Source organism: Lepisosteus oculatus, chromosome 14, assembly GCF_040954835.1.
Source record: "Lepisosteus oculatus isolate fLepOcu1 chromosome 14, fLepOcu1.hap2, whole genome shotgun sequence".
Lineage (NCBI taxonomy): Eukaryota > Metazoa > Chordata > Actinopteri > Semionotiformes > Lepisosteidae > Lepisosteus > Lepisosteus oculatus.
In genome coordinates, this window is record NC_090709.1 from 31,481,202 (window position 1) to 31,504,927 (window position 23,726).

The window sequence follows — 23,726 nt, forward strand, 5'->3', positions numbered from 1 at the left end:
TTTATATACAAACAAGAGACAGACAAAGTAATAATTCTACATTTACTTTCAATTAGTCCTACACTGATCAGACTAATTGAAATGTATGGAAGCCCGTTTCCGGTATCTCAGAATTCCGACAGCTGGCAAGGCCTGGGTTCGAGCCAATGCAGTGAACTAGGGTGGGAGCGGTGAAGGCACAAGCCCTAGAACCCGAATCCGTTACAATAACAAAAGGACAGACAATGAAATATGGGCTATTTCGAAGTCGCAAATGTGAGATATAAAGTCAGAATTCTGAGTTTTTAAGTCGCAATTCTGAGATACCATAGCGCGTTTTTTTTTACTCCCTGGCACAAACGGGCTTCCATAGGTTCTCAGTGCTGCGAAGCAAAACCAATCTCCGAAAAATCAGACAATTATTATCAGATCATGTCAAAAGCTGATCAGTATTTCTTTACTGGGAAGCAAAGAAATGCTTGTATTACACATTTTAATGTGACATGCAATTACACGTGAAAAATAGTAAAATTATTTTCATTGCGGTACGTCGATAGAACACCCCCCTCGATAAAGGAAAGTGTGGACGGACTTGTCGCATGTTCCGTACTCTGTCTGACAGCGAGTTTAACACACTTTCCTCGGAAATTAGAAACTAATTGAACAATAAATTAATCTGAGCAAATTTTACACGTGTGGGTGATTTAATTCTGTCGAAATTGCGTGGAACTCCTCCGCTGAGGTCAGATACACACGGGAAAGTGTTCAGGAGGCTTCACGGAGTCCCGCCTCAGACTGGAAGCAGGTTCTAATTAGACGCTGAGAACAATCCGGGTCTCTGTGTGTAATTGATTGTGTTGATTGAGCGGCAATGTGACCAGGTGTGTGGGAGGAGGTCCTGCCAGTATAAAAACCTAGTCACCGCACTCACACTTTATGCTCTCTTGCTTCAACACAGTTTGGTGGTTTACTTGTCTTACTCCTGTAGCAGTTTAGCGGGACGTCAATTTGGCGATGCGCTTGTTTCTCTTTGTGCTGTGCCTGTGCGCAGTGGCCGGGCTCCCCGCACTGATCTCAGCCGGCCGGCTGGCTGGGACTCTCGGGAGTTAGCGGTCCAGGCCGACTTCCCAGCTCTCGAAGACGCAGCCCAGTCCTTAGTTAGTCATGGAAGAAAACAGAGAAGAGGTCGGAGTGGCCTCTGTAGTTCATCAACGATCCAGTCAGGCAGTACTCCTCTGTTACTGACGACGCGTCATATACGACGCGTCAGTCATATATACTGACCCCTATACGATCACGGCGAGTTACAGAGACACACACAGCTCCGACCTTTTCCGCCCCTGAATAGGATCGGTGAATTGAATAGCATTCAATTCACATCAAATATCACTGCCAAAGCTCAGCGCTGGGCCACTGGGCATGGTTTCGCACTGTTTCCTTAGTATTGTAGCATTTGCAGGTTCTTTTCAGAACTAAAGAACAGTGGAGACGCGATTAACCAACCAAGCACTAGCTTTATTTGTTAACCACACGATATACACACACATGAGGAGACTGACGGAACACGTACACTTCTTTAGGGTGGTAATTACCTAACAACACACTATACTTTTACAGGACTACACAGGGCACTAGAACTACTAGGACATTATTTACACAGGTAGGGTCAGCCGCTGGTCATCGTGCTGACCCTCAGACTCTCCCCGGCTACCACTCCCAGCATGCCCAGCGGTACTACGAGCGCCTAGGGGCGCTTCCTCCTCACCACCAGGCGAGGGCGTTACAGTATCATTAAGGACAATCACATAGGGCTTGATTTTGTTAAATGCAAGTATTTATTTCCTTTCTTGGAACCACTTGTTTTTCGAGAAATTCAAACACTTGTGAAATATGAAATAGAAATCTTGTTTATCGGTGCAGAAGAAATTCTGCCAGCTGGCAAGAAAATGACAGCATTTTTTTTTATCCAAAAACCTGCATATGGAGATGTAGAACAAAAATCCACTTGAGACGTTTTCGTTGGGGAGGAGGGTTGTGGAAGGGCAAAAAATGAATCTGTTCCGTTATGAACGGCGAATGTCACAGATGATTCACTCCTCTTGACTACGTGGCGTTAGGAGGTGCAGTGAAGATTATATCCGGCTGCAGAAACTCCTCTTTCTCAGCTCCGCTTCTCAATTGTTTTGAAGCCGCGGCCGCGCTAACGAAAGACGTCATCATACTGCGCGACCCTGCATGTATTTCACCCACGTGTTGGTGATTCAGTCATTTTCTTCAGATAAAGAATAAAGTTGTTGTTGTTGTTGTTGTTGTTTTTTAAATAACTTCAGGTTATGAATACTCAACGTCTCGTCAACTGTGTTTATGCTTGAACAGATCACAGCCCCGACAACAGGATCTGTGAAGAATAAAATAGTTGTTCTGTTTAAACTTCGGAAATCAGCCTTTGTTTCTGATCGGCTCTGAAGAAGGATGGCGGAGTGCTTGTTAAATCTGCAAACCCAGCTTGACTCTTTCATGCAAGTTTTGCTCAAATCGATCGTGTATGAAGTGTCTGAAGTTTTTCGAAACAGGATGTCTGACTCTGAAAAGGAGTTTCAAGACAAACTCCGCAGCGTCTCCCAGATCCTGGTGAGACGGGCCGTGTTTAAAATCACACAGTGTGTGGAGGACAGTGTCGAGAGTGAAATGGCGGAGCTGAAGAAGGAAAACGAGAGCCTGAAGTGGAGATTGCAGCTGTGGGAGAAGGAGTCGGGAGCAGGAGGAGATCAGGGACCGACAGATCGTGTTGGACACACGCTTCCCTGTGAAGTCACTGCAGGAATAAAAGAAGAAATGGACACGAAACTGGAGCTGCCAGGTCAGTGTGGTGACTTGTATATAGTCAAGGTGTGTGTTAGTTCAAAAACAATGTCTTTAACTTCCTCACTGTTGCGAATATAGTGGAGAGAAGAAGTGGGAAAGACTTGTGTGATGTAGCAACGAGATTCTTTACTGGAAACTGAACTGTTTTGTCCGGTTACGGTTATAAACACCTCGTTCAGGTTAAACAATTGTTTCACTGAATCAGCGAATAATACAACGTCTTAGGAAAGAAAACGTATAGATATTGTTGACATGAAACGGTTGTCAGGTCAGTGTGGTGACTTGTATGAAGTCAGTGTGTGTGTGTTTAAAACCAGTGTCTATAACTTTCTCACTGGTGAGATTTTTTTAAATAACAAACTTTATTTTAAAGAAAACATCTTACAGCAGTAAACATTCTCATTATCAGTACGCGTTCTAACAATCAAACTGTCATCAAATAAAAAAAAACTTTCCTCCCTGGTGAGAATTTAGTGGAGCGATGCAGAGTGAAGTGGAAAAGACTTGTGTGATGTACCAACGGGATTCTTTACTGGAAACTGAACTGTTTTGTCTGGTTACGGTGCTGAAAAAACCTCGTTCACATTCAAACATTGTTCCACTGAATCAATTTGTAATCAAACGTCATTAGGAAACAACATTTATAAGTATTGTATTTACGTTGTATTGGTCTAGATTTTATATGTATACTAATGATTGTGTACATAAAAAATATTTTAATTGGTTTAAGTATTACTGTCCAGGGTCTGTGTCTGTATTAACTCCTCTGGAATATTAATCCAGTGTGTCTGTATTAACCCCTCTCTCAGTGCAGTGTTCATTTACTGGAGTGTCCAGTCAGTGTGTCTGTATTAACCACTCTCTCCCAGTACAATGTTAATGCATTGTAGTGTCCAGTCAGTCAGTGTGTCTGTATTAACCCCTCTCTCTCTAAGTGCATTGTTTATGTATTGTACTGTGCAGTCAGTGTGTCTGTATTAACCCCTCTCTGTCTCAGTGTAGTGTTAATGTACTGTAGTGTGCAGTCAGTGTGTGTGAATCAACCCCTCTCCCTCTCAGTGCAGTTAATGTACTGGAGTGTACAGGCAGTCTGTCACCCCTCTCTCTCATTGCAGTCTTTATGTCCTGTAGCGTTCAGTCAGCATGTCGCTATTAACACCTCTCTCTTAGTGCAGTTTTAATGTACTGTTATGCCCAATCAGTGTCTGTATTTACCCCTCTGTCTTAGAGTAGTGTTAATGTACTGTAGTGTTCAGTCAGTTTGTCTGTTAACCCACCTGTCTCTCTCAGTGCAGTGTTAATGCACTGTAGTGTCCAGTCAGTCTGTCTTTATTCACCCCTCTCTCTTCGTGCAGTGTTGATGTACTGTTGTGTCCAGTCAGTTAGCGTGTCTGTATTAACCCCTTTCTCTGATTGCAGTGTTAATGTCCTGTAGTGTCCAGTCAGTCTGTATTAACCCCTTTCTGAGTGCAGTGTTAATGTACTGTAGTGTCCACTCAGTGTGCCTGTATGAACCCCTCTCTCTCTCAGTGCAGTGTTAATGTCTATTAGTGTCCAGTCAGTCTGTCTGTATTTACCCCCCTCTCTCTGAGCATTGTTAATGTACTGTCATTTCAAGTTTGTCCGTGTCTGTATAAATGCCTCTGTCTCAGTGTAGTGTTAATGTACTGTAGTGTCCAGGCAGTCTGTCTGTATTCACCCCTCTCTCTCAGTGCAGTGTTAATGTACTGTACTGTCCAGTCAGCATGTCTGTATTAACCCCTTTCAGTGCAGTGCTAATATGCTGCAGTGTCCAGTCAGTATGTATCTATTAACCTCTCTCTCAGTGCAGTGTTAATGTGCTGTTATGTTCAATCAGTGTCTGTATTTACCCCTCTCTCTCTCAGTACAGTGTTAATGTAAATGTAATGTGATTGTGATATTATTACAGTAGACTTACTTTTTACATGGTAGTTAGGTTTCTCCCAAAGCTAAATCAGAACATCCCCTTATACCCACTTATTCCGCTATGTTTAAACAACCCAAATTGATCATCAGTGTACTAGTACGCGTGTGTGTAGTGTAAAGCTTTTTAAAACACATGGCCTCAGCTATCACTACTGAAGAATGAAGAGATAAGAGAGATGCCCAGGAAGTTGGATAATAATATCATTTTCATGTTTTTGTATGTTTTTTGCAAACTATACAGTCTAGTGGCTTGACGTAGGCTTTGTGCTCAAATGTATATAAACATGCTGCCTGTCCTTGGTCAGTAAGATTAGGGCATGCATTTGGTAAGCAGGCTGTACGCCCAGAATATGTAAAGAACTAACTGTTGTCTAGTCTGCAACTTAGATATAATTAATTGGCAGGTGTTGGTTTTTCATCATTTGTTTAGAATATGTCATTGTAACTTTTTGTGTCTTAAGGTATTAAGGACCATCTTCAGCTACTTATTTTTTAAGTCTGGTGGTCGCAAGCCGGACATATGAATAAAAGGACTTCTGCTTCACAGACACCTGAACTTTGTCATTTGTTTGACACTACACTACTATGCTGATGATACTCAAATATACATCCATACCAAACCTGACGCTGATGGGGCTGTCTCTATTCTATTTAGTTGCATCTCCAATATAAAATATTGGATGACTCAAAATGTTCTTCATCTTAACTGTGACAAGACTGAAGTCATGCTTATTGGCACCACCCATCAACTTTGTAAAACCAATGCTATAACTCTATCTGTAGATTGTCTTATACTTGAGCTTCAGTCTATATTGGAAAAACTTGGAGATGATATATGACGTTCAACCCACATGTGCGGCATGTTGTCAAAACATCTTTCATTCACTTCAGAAATATTGCCTGACTACGCTCTATGTTATCACTAACTGTGGCTGAAAAGTGTTGTCTAATCTTGAATCGACTACTGTAATGCTCTACTCTCTGGGGTTTCTAAATCCACATTGAACGAACACCAGTATGTCCAAAATTCGGCAGCCGGAATCCTGACCAGGTCTATTGCAAGTGTTCAGATAACTCCTATCCTGGAGTCCTTGCACTGGCTTCCTGTCAAGTTTCATGTCAACTTAACAATCCTCCTGCTCACTTATAAGGCTCTCCATGGCTTGACACCTCAGTACCTGTCTGAGTTATCGCTCTACTCCCCACCTCACAACCTTCGCTCTTCTAATTGTGTTCAAATATTTGTCCCCCAGTCCGTCTACACTCTTTGGGTGACATGGCCTTCTCCTGATTTGCCACAAGCTCTGGAACTCTCTCCCCAAGAATATCAGAGAGTCACCTTCTCTAAACTCCTTCAAATCCAGACTCAAAACCTTCTTCTTCAGAAGAGCCTTTATTTAACTGTTCTTTACCCCTCTGCTCCTACTGGACTTAGTACCACCATCTACTGTCTCGTCTAACTGTGTTTTCTCATCGTGCTTATATTGATATATATATTTTTTGTTATTGGCCTTTTGTAAAGAGCTTTGAGAAGCTACCTTTAAAGGTGCTATATAAAATAAAGTTTATTATTATTATTATTATTATTATTATTATTATTATAAAGGTCTTGTCTTTTTGTCCTGTGTTTACAGGCTCAGAAGCCAGTGCTCTCTCTGATGCTGGGGAAAGGGCTCCTCTTGAACAGCAACACAGTGAGGAGGAGTGGGGGTCCAGTCTAATGCAGGAGACAGAGCTCACTGCCGCAGAAGGGAAAGAGACACTCAGGGAGCAGCACACAGTGAGCAGACGGATTGTCGAGGATCTGTACTCTGTGCCCATGATGAACACAGAACCTGAGAGTGAGACACCTGGGCTCTTAGTATGTGATGATTTTACAGAAAAGAGAAATAATCTGGACACAAACAATATTACACAAGGTTGTAATGAACTGGGCTGTGTCTCTGTACAAGAGCACAGTGAAGAACTGGATGTTTTAAATCTTACAGAGCAGGACATGGAGCCCAAGTTGATTGATGCTGCAGAGCAGCAGACTGATGTACTTGGTGAAGAGAACAGTACTGATTCACAGCACACAGAGAAGAGTCAGAACAGGGAGGAGCAACAGCAGCTCTTACAGCGCATGATGATAATTAGGCCTTGTTCTGTTCAAGTGGAGAGACTGTCATTGCAGAGTCTAAAACAATCATATGATCCCTTGGTATCTGATCACTTTACACCCAGGTTTAATAATCTGATTACTGAGAACATTGTTGAAAGTTTTAATGAGCTGGAGAGTATGTTTGTTCTTGGGCAAAGAGAGGAAGAACTGAATGAACTTGACAGTTTTAGTCTCAAAGAGCTGGAGAAGGAGCCCCAGATGATTCACACTGCTGAACAGCACACTGAAGGACACGGTGGAGAAAACAAATCTCAGTTTCAGCACACAGAGCAAGACCATTCCATGGAGCATTTGCAGAATAAGAGACCCCAGCATGATCAGAGAATGAGGAAGAGTCACTCAAGGCCTTGCTCAGATGGAGTGGACAAACTGCAATTATGGCACAGGGAGGAGCAGCGTTTCTGTGAGTCTAGCATTTCACAACCCTACCAGCACCTTCACACAGGAGAGAGACCATTCAGCTGCAGTCAGTGTGGGAAGAGTTTTATTCAGTCATATGACTTAAAAATCCACCAGCGCATTCACACAGGAGAGAGACCATTCAGCTGCAGTCAGTGTGGGAAGAGTTTTGTTAAATCACATAACTTAAAAATGCACCAGCGTATCCACACAGGAGAGAGACCATTCAGCTGCAGACAGTGTGGGAAGAGTTTTATTCAGTCATATGACTTAAAAATCCACCAGCGCATTCACACAGGAGAGAGACCGTTCAGCTGCAGTCAGTGTGGGAAGAGTTTTATTAAATCACATGACTTAAAAATGCACCAGCGCATCCACACAGGAGAGAGACCGTTCAGCTGCAGTCAGTGTAGGAAGAGTTTTATTCGGATAAGATACTTAAAATCACACCTGCTTATTCACACAGGAGAGAGACCATTCAGCTGCAGTCAGTGTGGGAAGAGTTTTATTAAATCACATCACCTAAAAATGCACCAGCGCATCCACACAGGAGAGAGACCATACAGCTGTAGTCAGTGTGGGAAGAGTTTTAGTCGGTCAAGTAACTTAATAACCCACCAGCACATTCACACAGGAGAGAGACCGTTCAGCTGCAGTCAGTGTAGGAAGAGTTTTAGTCAATCGCTTGTCTTAAAAAGGCACCAGTGCATTAACACAGGAGAGAGACCATTCAGCTGCAGTTAGTGTGGGAAGAGTTTTTTCCAGTCAGGTGACTTAAAAACCCCAATCTAGTCACCAGGTCAGTCACCAGTCAAGTCAACTAAAATGTCTTTTAGTTCAAGTAGGTAGATGCGTCAGCATGTGACATCCGAAGAAGGCTCCACAGCCGAAACATTTATTTTCTTCTCTTTTCAGCATGAAACAAACCTTTACTTGTTCCCAAAATGTCTATTAGTGATGTCTATTAGTCACTTTGTAGTCAGACACTTTTGAGTTCGTCTGGTCAATTAAATTATGACTATACTCTTATTTACAGTTAACTAAAACTGAAATAGTTTTGTCATGGAGTTTAATTTATGTGTATAATGTATAAAGTTTTTAGTTTTATTCAATTTTAAAATGAATTAGGTCTACATTGAATTAATTTCTTAATTGCATTGAATTCCTTATAGTCTTGGAATGTTAAGTATAGTCCTGTTTAATTTAATAATAATAATAATAATTGCTTACACTTATATAGCACTTTTCTGGACAATCCACTCAGAGCGCTTTACAGGTAATGGGGACTCCCCTCCACCACCACTATCCAGCATCCACCTGGATGATGCAACGACAGCCATAGTGTACCAGAACGCTCCCCACACATCAGATATCAGTGGGGAGGAGAGCAGAGTAATGTAGCCAATTCATAGAGGGGGATTATTAGGAGGCCATGATTGGTAAGGGCCAATGGGAAATTTGGCCAGGACGCCGGGGTTACACCCCTACTCTTTTCGAGAAACACCCTGGGATTTTTAATGACCACAGAGAGTCAGGACCTCAGTTTTACGTCTCATCCGAAGGAAGGCACCTGTTTACAATATAGTTTCCCTGTCACTATACTGGGGCATTAGGACCCACATGGACTGCAGGGTGAGCACCCCCTGCTGGCCCCACTAACACCTCTTCCAGCAGCAACCTTAGTTTTTCCCAGGAGGTCTTCCATTCAGGTACTGACCAGGCTCACACCTGCTGAGCTTCAGTGGGTTGCCAGTTGTGAGTTGCAGGTTGATATGGCTGCTGGCTTACAATTAATACTGTTCTCATTGGATAGACTTGTAATTGTGTAACAGCTTTTAACTTACCATGTTAAGCAAAGAATGTGTATAAAACAGATTAGGGTCCTTAACTGTCACTCTTAAGGAAATAAAAGTCACATCTGATTAAAGTCTACAAAAAGAGCTCAAAGTCTTTGTTGCACAATCTAAAGTGTATTTATCCCCAGAGAGGATATATATCAAATACAATAAATATTTATGCAATAAAGGGTAAATAATAAAGAATAAGATATTGTATGAATCTCTTTTAATATGATAATCTATTTTGGCACCATTAGTAATAATTCCATATTTTAATTTTAATTTCAGTGCAGCTATTTTTTTTAAACAAGACAGGACAAGAAATATATACAGTGCCTTCAGAAAGTATTCATGCCCCATTGTTTATTTCTCATTCTGCTGTTTTGCAAAGTAAAATTAAATAATATTTAAATGGGTTTTTTTCCACTCCTATAGAAGCAATACTCTATAATGTTAAAATGAAATTAAGTATTTATAATTCTGAAATTCAGGAACAAATGAGAAACAGAGTAATTGAGATTTATCAGTCTGGAAAAGGTTATAAAGCCATTTCTAAAGCTTTGGGACTCCAGCAAACCACAGTGAGAGCTTCACTTGCCTCAGTTAAGGTCAGTGTTCATGACTCCACCATAAGAAAGAGACTGGGCAAAAACAGCCTGCATGGCAGAGTTCCAAGATGAAAACCACTGCTGAGCAAAAAGAATATAAAGGCTCGTCTCAGTTTTGCCAGAAAACATCTTGATGATCCCCAAGACTTTTGGGAAAATACTCTGTGGACTGAAGAGATAAAAGTTGAACTTTTTGGAAGGTGTGTGTCCCATTACATCTGGCGTAAAAGTAACACAGCATTTCAGAAAAGGAACATCATACCAACAGTAAAATATGGTGGTGGTAGTGTGATGGTCTGGGGCTGTTTTGCTGCTTCAGGACCTGGAAGACTTGCTGTGGTAAATGGAACCATGAATTCTGCTGTCTACCAAAAAATCCTGAAGGAGAATGTCCGGCCATCTGTTCGTGACTTCAAGCTGAAGCGCACTTGGGTTCTGCAGCAGGACAATGATCCAAAACACACCAGCAAGTCCACCTCTGAATGGCTTAAGAAAAAAAAATGAAGACTTTGGAGTGGCCTAGTCAAAGTCCTGACCTGAATCCGATTGAGATGTTGTGGCATGACCTTAAAAAAGTGGTTAAGGCTCGAAAACCCTCCAATGTGGCTGAATTACAACAGTTCTGCAAAGATGAGTGGGCCAAAATTCCTCCACAGCGCTGTAAAAGACTCATTGCCAGTTATCACAAACACTTGATTGCAGTTGTTGCTAAGGGTGGCCCAACCAGTTATTAGGTTTAGGGGGCAATCACTTTTTCACACAGGGCCATGTAGGTTTGGATTTTTTTTTTCCCTTAATAATAAAAACCTTCATTTAAAAACTACATTTTGTGTTTACTTGTATTATCTTTGTCGAATATTTCAATTTGTTTGATGATCTGAAACATTTCAGTGTGACAAACATGCAAAAAAATAAGAAATCAGGAAGGGGGCAAACACTTTTTCACACCACTGTATATATCTCGCTTATCCAGATTCACAGTATCACCACCTAAGCACATTGTGAGAGGTATTGATGGGGTCTGTTAATTTAGCATCAAACAAAAGTTAAACTAAGATGCCATAAAGCTGACTTGCTTTAGCAGCCCCAGTGGCTTAACTCTACATAATAAAAGATGGGAACAACACCCACAAACAGGATAAACCAGACTAATGTCTGCTGCATATCAAAGGACAGAACCTAGAGCAAGGCAGAGTAGGACAAGGAGTAATAACATGTCAAAGAGCAGGACAAGCACTCAGATTGTGGAACAAACTTTCTTCTGACTGTATATATAAGATCTGGGAAACCATTGCAGTTTGTCTGTTCTGTGGGGCGGTTTGAGCTCAATAAAACTGAATCTGCACAAGACTGTGTCCTGCTCCTGTGATGAAGAATTTCCCACAACAGTTGGCATAGTCGACAGGATTCTCCAGGTCTCCGGTAATTCCCAGATGGCACACAGGGTGAGTATATTTTTGATGTTACCACCCAATTAGGTTGCCGAAAAGGAAGGACAGGAAACATACAGAGAATATAAAGAATCATTTATAGGGAAAAGAGTAAGGACCGAGACAAGACACGATTCCTCTGAGCTTGGTTTCGAAACCAAGACAAGAGGTGGTTCCACTGAGCTCGGGGCGGGTCTCTAAACCAGGGCGCTTAACCCCTGGGGCGAGGCAAAATCCCTAAACAGAACAAGGTGAGCTGAGCGATGGTTTTGTGCCAGCAAGATTCCCTCTGAGTCCAGACAGGCATCCCTAAGGAAGCTAAGGTTAATATAATTAATAATATGAGTATAGACCAGTTGTGCTAGCACTTTAATCACCAGTGACTACTGAGCTGAGTGTTAAGCGAGGAGTTGGCCCTGTATGCTAACACCAGACTCATATTCACTGACTGCCTCACAAGGGTACTTGTAAGTGTGCTGGCAGCTCCACTGGGAGCACTGATAGATCTGGATATGGTATCTAGTCCAGATAAAACAGGGTCGGTTCTAGACCACTTAAGGAGGAGTATTATAAGGGCTAAAGGTAAAGGGAACATGGAAACAAAAGTTGTGTATTAAGATTGAAATAAAACATCATAATAATAATAATTGCTTACACTTTGATAGTGCTTTTCTGGACACTCCACTCAAAGCGCTTTACAGGTAATGGGGACTCTCCTCCACCGCTACCAATGTGCAGCCCCACCTGGATGATGCAACGGCAGCCATAGTGCGCCAGAACGCTCACCACACATCAGCTCTCAGTGGGGAGGAGAGCAGAGTAATGAAGCCAGTGCAGAGATGGGGATTATTAGGAAGCCATGATTGGTAAGGGCTAATGGGAAATTTGGCCAGGATGCCAGGGTTACACCCCTACTCTTTTTCGAGAAACGCCCTGGGATTTTAAATGACCACAGAGATTCAGGACCTCGGTTTTACATCTCCTCTGAAGGACGGCGCCTGTTTACAGTATAGTGTCTCCATCACTATACTGGGGCATTAGGACCCACATGGACCTCAGGGTGAGCACCCCCTGCAGGCCCCACAAACACCTCTTCCAGCAGCATCCTTAGTTTTTCCCAGGAGGTCTCCCATCCAGGTACTGACAAGGTTCACACCTGCTGAGCTTCAGTGGGTTGCCAGTTGTGAGTTGCAGCTGCTGCTAAATGAATGGCAATAGTATTGTTATTAAGTTATGAGAATATGGGAAGGGAATTAATACGAATGTTGTTTAGCAATGCTAAGTCAAGAAAAGAAGACAAACTTTTAAAAAAAGTTAAAAGAAGGGTTGTGCGACAAGCAAAAAGGGTAAAAAAAACAGGTAGTGATGGGCTGCGAGAGGTGGTGATGACGGAGAAGAATGTGAGGTGTGGAGAGGACAGAAGTATAAGCCTGGATGGGTGATAGAAGAAAGAACTGGAGTATAAATGTAAAGAATAACCTTCTGCCTTCCACCTTATAACCCTGGTGAGGCAAGAAAGAATAATACAGCACACAACAGTAGAGAACGTGTGCTCAAAAGTACGATAAGCAAAAAAAAAATTGATTGCAATCTGATTGGAAGTAACAAACATTGCTTGTTGGAAAAAAACTGAATGGAATACGTGATACTGTGTTTATTAAAAGTTACACAGCTGTTAAAATAGATACATGTAAAAGTAAAATGGACGCTGTCATTTCGTATAGTTTTCACTGGAATGTTATTTTGTTCAATCTTTTTATCTGTTATCTACCCGTAGAGTCTACAGTTTTAATCGATAATTTACTACTTATGTCTGTGAAACACAGTGAGAGGGAGCTCCCATTGCCTTTCCTCATTCACACTAATCAAAGCCACTGATGAGGAAAGAAAGAGTTGAGTAACTATAAATCATTTCCCTCTTCAGGTAAAAAGTGTATAAAACACAATTGTGATTTGCAGAAAACTTGTCAATGATTTATTATGACAAAAGTATTTTCCGGTCAGATTTGAGTGTATTTGTTAAATTATATCGAGTTATTAGAACAAAGTTGGTAGCGCCAATCCTCATGGTTAGCATAAATGCCATGTATTTGGTATATTAAATGAAATGTGAATGTTTTAGTGATTAGCAATTTAGTTAATGTTCGGTAATAGCCTTAGATTATTTCACTGTTCCTGGTTTTCTTTATTTATTGGTGTTTTTTATAATAACCAAAGTGCTCCACATTTATATTGCTAGTGAACATTATGTTTTTAAAGAAATACTAACGTGGTCTTGTGATATCGCCGATTTAGATTGTGTTTTACTGAAATGTAGAATATACTAAGGAGAAGACTGAATAAGACATAATGCAGAATATTTTCTTAATGTATAATTAGAAAAATATTAAGAAGCATTTGTGTAACTTTCAGCTTATATTCTTTGTTATATTGTATTACTGTAAATTGTTTATCCTATATAGAATCACACTAAAAGCCACTGATGAGGAAACGAGTTGAGTGACTGATTATTTTATCATTTCCCTCTTCAGGGGCGCAACACTTCCCCTCTCATGGCAAGATCTCGACTTCTTTAACACCTCTGGATAATGTTCTTCTGTGGAGCACGCTTCAGACCTCTGCGTACAGCACCCTTGATGTCATTTTATTTTTACAGCATCCGCAATCAGTACAATCAATACAGCAGTCTTACTGGATTTGACTAGGATTCTGAAATGTCTCTTGCAAAGTTATTCAGGTTTGCTTGAACCTTTAATAAAAAAGTGATTTGAAACTACCCAGCTTACAATCTCTGAGGTAGTTGTCACTAAACTCAGATGTGATGTGCCGTGTGCCTTTACCTTTTTTGTGTTCAAGAGTATTCGTTGTGTGAGCTCCACACTGCGTGTCCTGTACTGTACTGTAATTTCGTTTAGATTATCTACGAAGAGTACAGCGACTAGAACACCTTGAACGTCTATAAGAATGTGTATATATAAAAATGCTAAAGAATTTTCTGATTATTTCTCGGCATCATTTAATGAATTCTCTTAGTGACAGGTAATTTCTTTCTGGTATTTTATTCTGGTGCTGTTATTGATCGCATACGAAACCTTATTCTCATCAGGAAAATGTCACCTGCAAAGTCACTGTGAAACTTGTTTTGGGAAAAGTTTCTTAATATTTCTTTTGATTAGCATACAAGAAAATTTAATCATAACCTATGGAATTTCCCGCAAGTGTGGAGCTTGAAATCACAACCTTAAGATTTAGAGTTTAAGAGTCACAGGAGAGGTCGGCCTGGTCTTCAGTTTGCCAACGATAAGCTCCGGCAGTGCTCCTCTGTAAAGCAGATTGTTCGGATCGGTTATGTGGGACGGCACTTCGATACTAAGATCGTTTGCAGCACACGCATGGTTTCCCCCCTTCATGCAAAAAACATAGACGAAGGAAGCTCTCTTGTCTTGGGCTGCTGTCTCCCGGATTTAAAGCACTCTGGGTGCCAGCTAAGTCTCTAACAAGCACACTATAAAGACAGGAATTACACTTTGCTCACGTCACGCATTGAATGGCGAGGCTACTTGTTCCAATATTATCTAGTCTCACCTCATATGGTGCCGATTCCTGGTTTTCATTTAGGAAAGAGCACTGCAAACACCGTAAACAGTGCAGCACGTGAGATGAAAGAAGTCTTTTCCCCCATTTGTCTAAAGCAGAATCATGCCGAGGGTTGTGAGATCAAGATTTCAGTGGAGCACTGTCGTCTACATCTTTAGCTACATGAGTTGGACATCCTCTTGTACACGGAAAGCAGATTGAGATCCTCTGACATGAAAAGTGCCAGATAAAAGCCATTTCTCATCCTTTCTCTTAGTGGTGGAGCTATCGCATGTAAATGAGGCAACTTGCAAGGCGAGCAGGCTCGGTGCACACCGAACGCAGATGTCTCAGAGCAGTTGAGACGTGTCCAAGTGGCTGTCAAAGGACAGCACTTCGCCGTCGCAGTGGCTTAGTTGGCTAAAGCGCCTGTCTAGTAAACAGGAGATCCTGGGTCCGGTTCCCAGCTGTGCCTGTCTTACTGTACAGAATTTATCCTTACGGGCAAATCCCATGCCTTTTAATTCAGGTGAATGCAAGTGTTCATTTCCTTTCTGGAACAACTTGTTTTGAAAGAAATCTATACAGCTTGCGAAAGATGAAACACAAATCTTGCTTATCAGTGAAGAAGAGGTACTCCCAGCAGGCCAGCTAATACCAGCAAAGTTTTTTGTTCACCCTAACCCAGAGAATGGAGAAAAGCAAGGCGCCTGTGGCTCTGCAGTGTAATCAGTTCGTGAGTTCGGCGGTTAGCTTAAAGAGTGGTAAATGGAGCTCGCCCCAGCCCGTCCTTATTCTTTTAAACAGGATAAAAAATTACCTTCGCCGCCATTACTACCAGCTTTAAAAGACAGCCATGGGCATAGAAAAAAACACACTACAGATGACTTTTCTGGAACCGAAGCAGAGATTCCTTTACGAACCAACTGATAAAGCTCAGCCAGTGAATACTGTTAACAGAATGTGAAAGCACGATCAACTTTGTAACTGCAACCACAGGAAAAACAGCAAGAAGCAGACTCCATTCCCCATTTAAATCTGTCGTGCGAGGCATGCTTTTTGAATGCATGAAGTAAATCCCACGATCGCTTTTGAACTTGGACAAAGTACTTCCAAAGGAGCGCTATGCGCAAAGATTTAACAAGCTCAACCCCCGCCGACGATTCGGTGTGAAGAAGCAGAACATTCAAGTTTCACAGACAGAATCAGCACGCCAGCACAGCCAACATTAAAACAGAGGGCACACTACGATTTGCATTGACACAAAAGTGATCTGGGCAGACGTCGTTCCCTGCATAATGCAAAAAGTGGCAAAGCGCTTTTGGGTTGAGAGGACGCAAGAAGGTTTTTGTTTTGTGCCTTGATATCAAGCTGAGAAAGTATCTTTAAACACTTTGCTTAGTTTCTCGAGAGACTGCCAAAAAGCAAGCAGTTCCCTCCCTTTCGTCTGAAGCCAGCTGAAAGGGGGTCTCGACAGAAGTACCTGGCAGCAGTGGGATTTGAACCCACGCCCCCGAAGAGACTGGAGCCTTAATCCAGCACCTTAGACCGCTCGGCCACGCTACCCACTGTGTGCTGTTTCTTTGTCTCATTACTTGCCCGGAGGAAGCCGGGTGGGTTTTGCTCTTGTCACCCGACTTAGTGGCGTTATGACCATGGAACCGACTGCACCTGCTTTTTCTGAGATGCTTCCCCTCTCATGGCGAGATCTCGACTTCTTTAACACCTCTGGATAAAGATCTTCTGTGGAGCAGGTTTCAGACCTCTGCGTACAGCACCCTTGATGTCATTTTATTTTTACAGCAGCCGCATCCGGAAAGTTGTGTCTTTTACGTTTCATTTGAACAACAAAACTACATAAAATACAAACAAGAGCACACATAACGTATCAAGAAAATCGTCAGGGGCACATGCTATAATACAATTACACTTTATGAAAAACGATTACACAAGGTAAATAAAGATAAGGTCCGCACAGCTTGTTCTTACATTTCGAAAGAGTCCGTAAATACCCCTTTACGTCTATTTTGAACTGTTCAAACGTAGGACTCTTCCCAGACCATTTCACTTTATACCACATTCCTAAACGAGGATGCATCTCCTGTTTTAGAACTATTTTGGGCGGTATGGCTTATACAACACACCCACAGTATTCTAATGGTGGACTGCAGATCTGTGCTATAGTTCAGTCGAATTCGAAGGATCCAGCAATCGTACTGGATTTGACTGGGATTCTGAAATGTCTCTTGCAAAAGTATTCGGGTTTGCTTGAACCTTTGATAAAAAAAGTGGTCTGATCTGAAACTACCCAGCTTACAATCTCTGAGGTAGTTGTCACTAAACTCGGACGTGATGTGGCACACATGTGCCATGTGCCTTTACTTTTGTAAAAAACTGGTATCGGGAAAAGTTTCTTAATATTTCTTTTGATTAGCATGCAAGAAAATGTGATCATTACCTATGGAATTTCCCGCCAGCGTGGAGCTTGAATTCACAACCTTGAGATTCAGTGTTCAAGAGTCACAGAAGAGGTCGGCCTGGTCTTCAGTTTGCCAACGATAAGCTCCGGCAGTGCTCCTCTGTAAAGCAGATTGTTCGGATCGGTTATGTGGGACGGCACTTCGATACTAAGATCGTTTGCAGCACATGCATGGTTTCCCCCCTTCACGCAAAAAAACATAGACGAAGGAAGCTCTCTTGTCTTGGGCTGCTGACTCCCGGATTTAAAGCGCTCTATTTAAAGCTGTCTCTAACAAGCACACTATAAAGACAGGAATTACACTTTGCTCACGTCACGCATGGAATGGCGAGGGTACTTGTATTCATCCAAAAATGCCAAGTTTCCCACTGGTGATACACACAAGGAAATGAATGTACATTTCCCGCCCCCCCCCCCCAAATCAACCAGTTTAAAATCAAATACCTCCCTCCTCATCTGTAGGTGGAGAGATTAATGTCAGAAGAAATACAGGTTTAAAAGTCAGGAGCATTGATAGTCCTATTTTAAAATGACACTAAAATGCTCACAATATATTAAAAAGCTCTGTAAAATGCAATAATAATAAAAAAATATTAAAACAAGGTAAAAAGAAATAATACACAGCTACAAAGCTCAGGAATTATCAATGGGAAGTTACAATGGGTTGATTGTGTTTCATATGATTTAAAAACAAAATGTTTGAAAAATATCCACTTACAATATGCTAAAAATGGCAAGAATACTTAAAACAGGTGTGTATTTTTTTTTACAAAAATAAATAAAACAAGTTAAAAATAAATACTAAATGCGTTTAAAATTCAGGAATGTAATTGGTCAGATGCTTACAATGAGTGATGCTTTTGTGTGATTTAGCGAATTCAAAAAAATATTCAAGAGCAAGAGCTCGTATGAAAGTTCGTAAGTATGTACGTATACATTCGAAATTTTTCATTCTTCTCACGATGGCACACCTGTGTCTGTAAAACAGAGTGAAAGCTCTATTCACATTGCGAGTATTTCACAGCCCTGGTTTTACATAGATCTTTTTTTTTTGTATAAATAAGTATAAAATAAGTTTTGCAATTCACCAAAAGTCACGTCTAGTATTTTTCCATCTACCTTTACAAGTAAGGAGCGTACATACTCATATGGCGAGCGGTCGTCAATTATTTTTCTCAGCAAGTGCTTTATACTCCGCTCAGTATCATCTGTAAAAGTATAGGCACCCAGGCCTCTGGCGATGTACAGAACAGCCAATAAAATTCAGGCTAAACTGAGACACTTATACATTTCTAATGCGGCAAACAACACATCTTTGTACTGTAACATGACTAGGGGAAGGGTCATTCATAACAGGTATTTTCGGAATGACCTACTTAAAATACTAGATATGGACCTTAGCAAAATGGCTGCCAAAAAGAATCAGATGACCAGTAAATGGAAAGGGTCTACCCTGAGAAACAATGAGACACAGCTGAGCCGCATCAGGAACCGAAATATAAGTGCCCCGGAGGCAGTGAACAGGGCGGAAGCCGATAAGGTGAATGCGGTTTGGAGGAAAAGAGAGGAAAGAGGTGTATGTTAAAGATCGGGCTAAGGAATAACGGACTACTGAAAGGAGAAAAGGTTTATGGTTTTTGGATTACGGACACTGGATAAGGATACATCGCGGATTGGCTTTATTACGGACTTTTGGAACTCGGATCGGATCAGGATTAAGGGAACGGATTACGGACTGTATTTGGAAGATAGTTGGAGGAAGAAAAGCCACGAAACTCAGGAAAGAAAAGTGTGGTGTGAGTAATACTTTCATTTACATAAACTTTCCCCCGGAAACACCACAGTACTCATCCGTGCACCGGACAACCAGGCATGTGTGACCCCATTGACCTGGATGATTAATCAAACAGGCCGCGCATTCATCAACCACAACCCCCTTTAAACAATGGTTGAAGGTGCAACATACCACCGACTTTACAGTCTGATCCATAGCATCGGGCTCATTAGAGCCATCGTTAGCTAAACTAGGTTGAACATCATCATTAATCACATTTTGGCAAACACACATGAACAGACACGAAACATTCAAGCTTGATGGTAGTTTGAAGATTGATGCGTCGACCTCTTCGTTATTCTATTAAAGGAAAAAAGAAAAGGAAGGCTTAACAAAATAAATAGGCATGCTTTTTACCTAAAATATTTACAATTGTAATGCCTCTTTTGTGTTAGAGTTTTTCGTTTGCTTCGAACTTGCTGTGGTTTATTATTTACCATTTGTAGCAACTCTTCATCAGTCGTTGATGGACCCCCAACACCTGAATCACCGTCAGAGTTCACATGACAGCCACTGTCACACACCACTGAGTGCTGGGTCAGCTTTTGCTAAAAAGAAGACAAAGTGTTGAAAACGAAATATGCTAAACACAGATTGAAACGACAATTCCACTATCAGAAAAAATATTTTAGCAACCTACTTCTTCAGTTTGCATAGCAGAGGAATCCGATGATTCACTACTCAAAGAAGCCATCTTCACAGCAGTCAATATCGGGGCCTGACAGCTCAGGTGTCACACTTCAAAACCGGCAAGTCGGCTAATTTAAGCATAAACTCCAAATTTGTAACCATGCCTACATAGTTCAAGAGTTTTCAAATGGTTGTGATGTTTTAGAACGCCCCACCATATTCCCCCGCCCCAAAATCACACGTGTTTTATCGAGAGTGAAAAGTAATCACGTTGAATTAAAATATGTAAGCTTATTTCAATGACAAATTCTCAACAACTTTTCAAAAGTTTGAAATGATTTTCCACGTACCGTGAACGTAAAGTCTTTAAACCTTAAAAATATTAACATGCAACCCAAGCCTCAAATGATGTGTTTCTCTAGAAAAGAAATTACATTGAATCAAAAAATGTAAAACTTATTTTATCTTTTGAGAAGAGCGTTGTAGGGCAGGTCTTTATATTTTAGTGGATAGGTCATAAAAGCGTTAAAATAATTGAAAAAAGACACATTTAGCAGCGATAAATTATAAGCACGAGCAAAAATTGATATTTATAACGCTTATAGATTTTAACAATATAACAGACTTTAATAAAATGTTTACTTTTAAATTAAATATTACATCAGAACATGTCCACACCCAGGCACCTGCCGTTAAAGGTTATGGGATGTAGAAATACAGTATATAAGGTTCATGATGAGAATTAAAAACGCTCATGCTAATACACAAGCACCTGTGTCTCACCAAAGCTGACAAATAAAAAGCCAAAAACCCGCACTGCACGTGTGAACAGGAGAATGAGCGAGTGAGCGAAGATAGGGTGCCTCCTGCGCTTAAAAGCTTACAGCACCTGGTATTTCCAGGCGGTCTCCCATCCAAGTACTAACCAGGCCCATCCCTGTTTAGCTTCCGAGATCAGACGAGATCAGGCGTGCTCAAGGGGGTGTGGCCGTAAGCGAGAGCAAGGCTCGCTGGCACCCTTCTTATAGAGAGGACAGCTCCGTCACCTCTTTTACGACGCTGCTTTTTTTCCCTTGCGTTTTTCTCTTCTTCCCACGTTCTCTCTCTTCACTGCCTTCGTCCCCGCTCTATTTCACTTCAGCCTTTCACTCTTGCTTCCTTCCAATGAGGACGGAGCTGCGGGAGAAAGGGCGCTATAGAGGATCGCTGTGGAGAGCTGCTGCTGTGCTTTGACATCTGAGCTCTGTGGAAAACGATCTCAATACAATTCTGAAAAACGCGACTCCCCGAACGCCAGCCGAACAAGTCTCCACAGCCGAAACGCTGTGTCTCTTTTCAGCTGGCGATAAACGTTTCCTCGATCCTTTGCGGACTTGTAAAACTGTTCATGATCAGAATAAAAAACGCTCACGCTAATACACAAGCACCCGTGTCTCGCCAAAGCTGACAAATAAACAGACGGACAAGCCGCACTGCACGTGTGAACAGGGGAATGAGCGAGCGAGCGGGGATAGGGCGCCTCCTGCGCTTAAAAGCTTACAGCACCTGGTATTTCCAGGCGGTCTCCCATCCAAGTACTAACCAGGCCCATCCCTGTTTAGCTTCCGAGATCAGACGAGATCAGGCGTGCTCAAGGGGGTGTGGCCGTAAGCGAGAGCAAGGCTCGCTGGCACCCTTCTTATAGAGAGGACAGCTCCGTCACCTCTTTTACGACGCTGCTTTTTTTCCCTTGCGTTTTTCTCTTCTTCCCACGTTCTCTCTCTTCACTGCCTTCGTCCCCGCTCTATTTCACTTCAGCCTTTCACTCTTGCTTCCTTCCAATGAGGACGGAGCTGCGGGAGAAAGGGCGCTATAGAGGATCGCTGTGGAGAGCTGCTGCTGTGCTTTGACATCTGAGCTCTGTGGAAAACGATCTCAATACAATTCTGAAAAACGCGACTCCCCGAACGCCAGCCGAACAAGTCTCCACAGCCGAAGCGCTGTGTCTCTTTTCAGCTGGCGATAAACATTTCCTCGATTCTTTGCGGACTTGTAAAACTGTTCATGATCAGAATAAAAAACGCTCACGCTAATACACAAGCACCCGTGTCTCGCCAAAGCTGACAAATAAACAGACGGACAAGCCGCACTGCACGTGTGAACAGGGGAATGAGCGAGCGAGCGGGGATAGGGCGCCTCCTGCGCTTAAAAGCTTACAGCACCTGGTATTCCCAGGCGGTCTCCCATCCAAGTACTAACCAGGCCCATCCCTGTTTAGCTTCCGAGATCAGACGAGATCAGGCGTGCTCAAGGGGGTGTGGCCGTAAGCGAGAGCAAGGCTCGCTGGCACCCTTCTTATAGAGAGGACAGCTCCGTCACCTCTTTTACGACGCTGCTTTTTTCTTGCTTCCTTCCAATGAGGACGGAGCTGCGGGAGAAAGGGCGCTATAGAGGATCGCTGTGGAGAGCTGCTGCTGTGCTTTGACATCTGAGCTCTGTGGAAAACGATCTCAATACAATTCTGAAAAACGCGACTCCCCGAACGCCAGCCGAACAAGTCTCCACAGCCGAAACGCTGTGTCTCTTTTCAGCTGGCGATAAACGTTTCCTCGATCCTTTGCGGACTTGTAAAACTGTTCATGATCAGAATAAAAAACGCTCACGCTAATACACAAGCACCCGTGTCTCGCCAAAGCTGACAAATAAACAGACGGACAAGCCGCACTGCACGTGTGAACAGGGGAATGAGCGAGCGAGCGGGGATAGGGCGCCTCCTGCGCTTAAAAGCTTACAGCACCTGGTATTTCCAGGCGGTCTCCCATCCAAGTACTAACCAGGCCCATCCCTGTTTAGCTTCCGAGATCAGACGAGATCAGGCGTGCTCAAGGGGGTGTGGCCGTAAGCGAGAGCAAGGCTCGCTGGCACCCTTCTTATAGAGAGGACAGCTCCGTCACCTCTTTTACGACGCTGCTTTTTTTCCCTTGCGTTTTTCTCTTCTTCCCACGTTCTCTCTCTTCACTGCCTTCGTCCCCGCTCTATTTCACTTCAGCCTTTCACTCTTGCTTCCTTCCAATGAGGACGGAGCTGCGGGAGAAAGGGCGCTATAGAGGATCGCTGTGGAGAGCTGCTGCTGTGCTTTGACATCTGAGCTCTGTGGAAAACGATCTCAATACAATTCTGAAAAACGCGACTCCCCGAACGCCAGCCGAACAAGTCTCCACAGCCGAAGCGCTGTGTCTCTTTTCAGCTGGCGATAAACATTTCCTCGATTCTTTGCGGACTTGTAAAACTGTTCATGATCAGAATAAAAAACGCTCACGCTAATACACAAGCACCCGTGTCTCGCCAAAGCTGACAAATAAACAGACGGACAAGCCGCACTGCACGTGTGAACAGGGGAATGAGCGAGCGAGCGGGGATAGGGCGCCTCCTGCGCTTAAAAGCTTACAGCACCTGGTATTCCCAGGCGGTCTCCCATCCAAGTACTAACCAGGCCCATCCCTGTTTAGCTTCCGAGATCAGACGAGATCAGGCGTGCTCAAGGGGGTGTGGCCGTAAGCGAGAGCAAGGCTCGCTGGCACCCTTCTTATAGAGAGGACAGCTCCGTCACCTCTTTTACGACGCTGCTTTTTTCTTGCTTCCTTCCAATGAGGACGGAGCTGCGGGAGAAAGGGCGCTATAGAGGATCGCTGTGGAGAGCTGCTGCTGTGCTTTGACATCTGAGCTCTGTGGAAAACGATCTCAATACAATTCTGAAAAACGCGACTCCCCGAACGCCAGCCGAACAAGTCTCACGGGTGCTTGTGTATTAGCGTGAGCGTTTTTTATTCTGATCATGAACAGTTTTACAAGTCCGCAAAGGATCGAGGAAAGGTTTATCGCCAGCTGAAAAGAGACACAGCGCTTCGGCTGTGGAGACTTGTTCGGCTGGCGTTCGGGGAGTCGCGTTTTTCAGAATTGTATTGAGATCGTTTTCCACAGAGCTCAGATGTCAAAGCACA

The 23,726-nt window shown here is 42.7% G+C and overlaps 1 protein-coding gene, 6 non-coding genes and 1 pseudogene across 7 annotated transcripts; 1 reads left to right on the forward strand and 7 right to left on the reverse strand.

Annotated features, from left to right (window-relative positions):
• Positions 1 to 23,726, reverse strand: part of LOC138242338 (zinc finger protein 850-like) — a 1,462,105-nt pseudogene that overhangs the window by 911,109 nt on the left and 527,270 nt on the right.
• LOC107076315 (zinc finger protein 189-like) lies at positions 2,220 to 10,556 on the forward strand. The gene is made up of 2 exons (XM_069197836.1): positions 2,220 to 2,839; positions 6,426 to 10,556. Exons 1-2 carry the CDS (start codon positions 2,452 to 2,454, stop codon positions 8,093 to 8,095), a joined length of 2,058 nt encoding a protein of 685 aa, XP_069053937.1. The 5' UTR covers positions 2,220 to 2,451; the 3' UTR covers positions 8,096 to 10,556.
• trnal-aag (transfer RNA leucine (anticodon AAG)) lies at positions 16,288 to 16,369 on the reverse strand. The gene has a single exon. It is a non-coding gene; the product is annotated as a tRNA-Leu (tRNA).
• LOC138216829 (5S ribosomal RNA) lies at positions 20,624 to 20,742 on the reverse strand. The gene has a single exon (XR_011180541.1). It is a non-coding gene; the product is annotated as a 5S ribosomal RNA (ribosomal RNA).
• LOC138216831 (5S ribosomal RNA) lies at positions 21,280 to 21,398 on the reverse strand. Its single transcript, XR_011180543.1, has one exon. It is a non-coding gene; the product is annotated as a 5S ribosomal RNA (ribosomal RNA).
• On the reverse strand, positions 21,936 to 22,054 carry LOC138244582 (5S ribosomal RNA). Its single transcript, XR_011193197.1, has one exon. It is a non-coding gene; the product is annotated as a 5S ribosomal RNA (ribosomal RNA).
• Positions 22,511 to 22,629, reverse strand: LOC138216832 (5S ribosomal RNA). Its single transcript, XR_011180544.1, has one exon. It is a non-coding gene; the product is annotated as a 5S ribosomal RNA (ribosomal RNA).
• LOC138244583 (5S ribosomal RNA) lies at positions 23,167 to 23,285 on the reverse strand. Its single transcript, XR_011193198.1, has one exon. It is a non-coding gene; the product is annotated as a 5S ribosomal RNA (ribosomal RNA).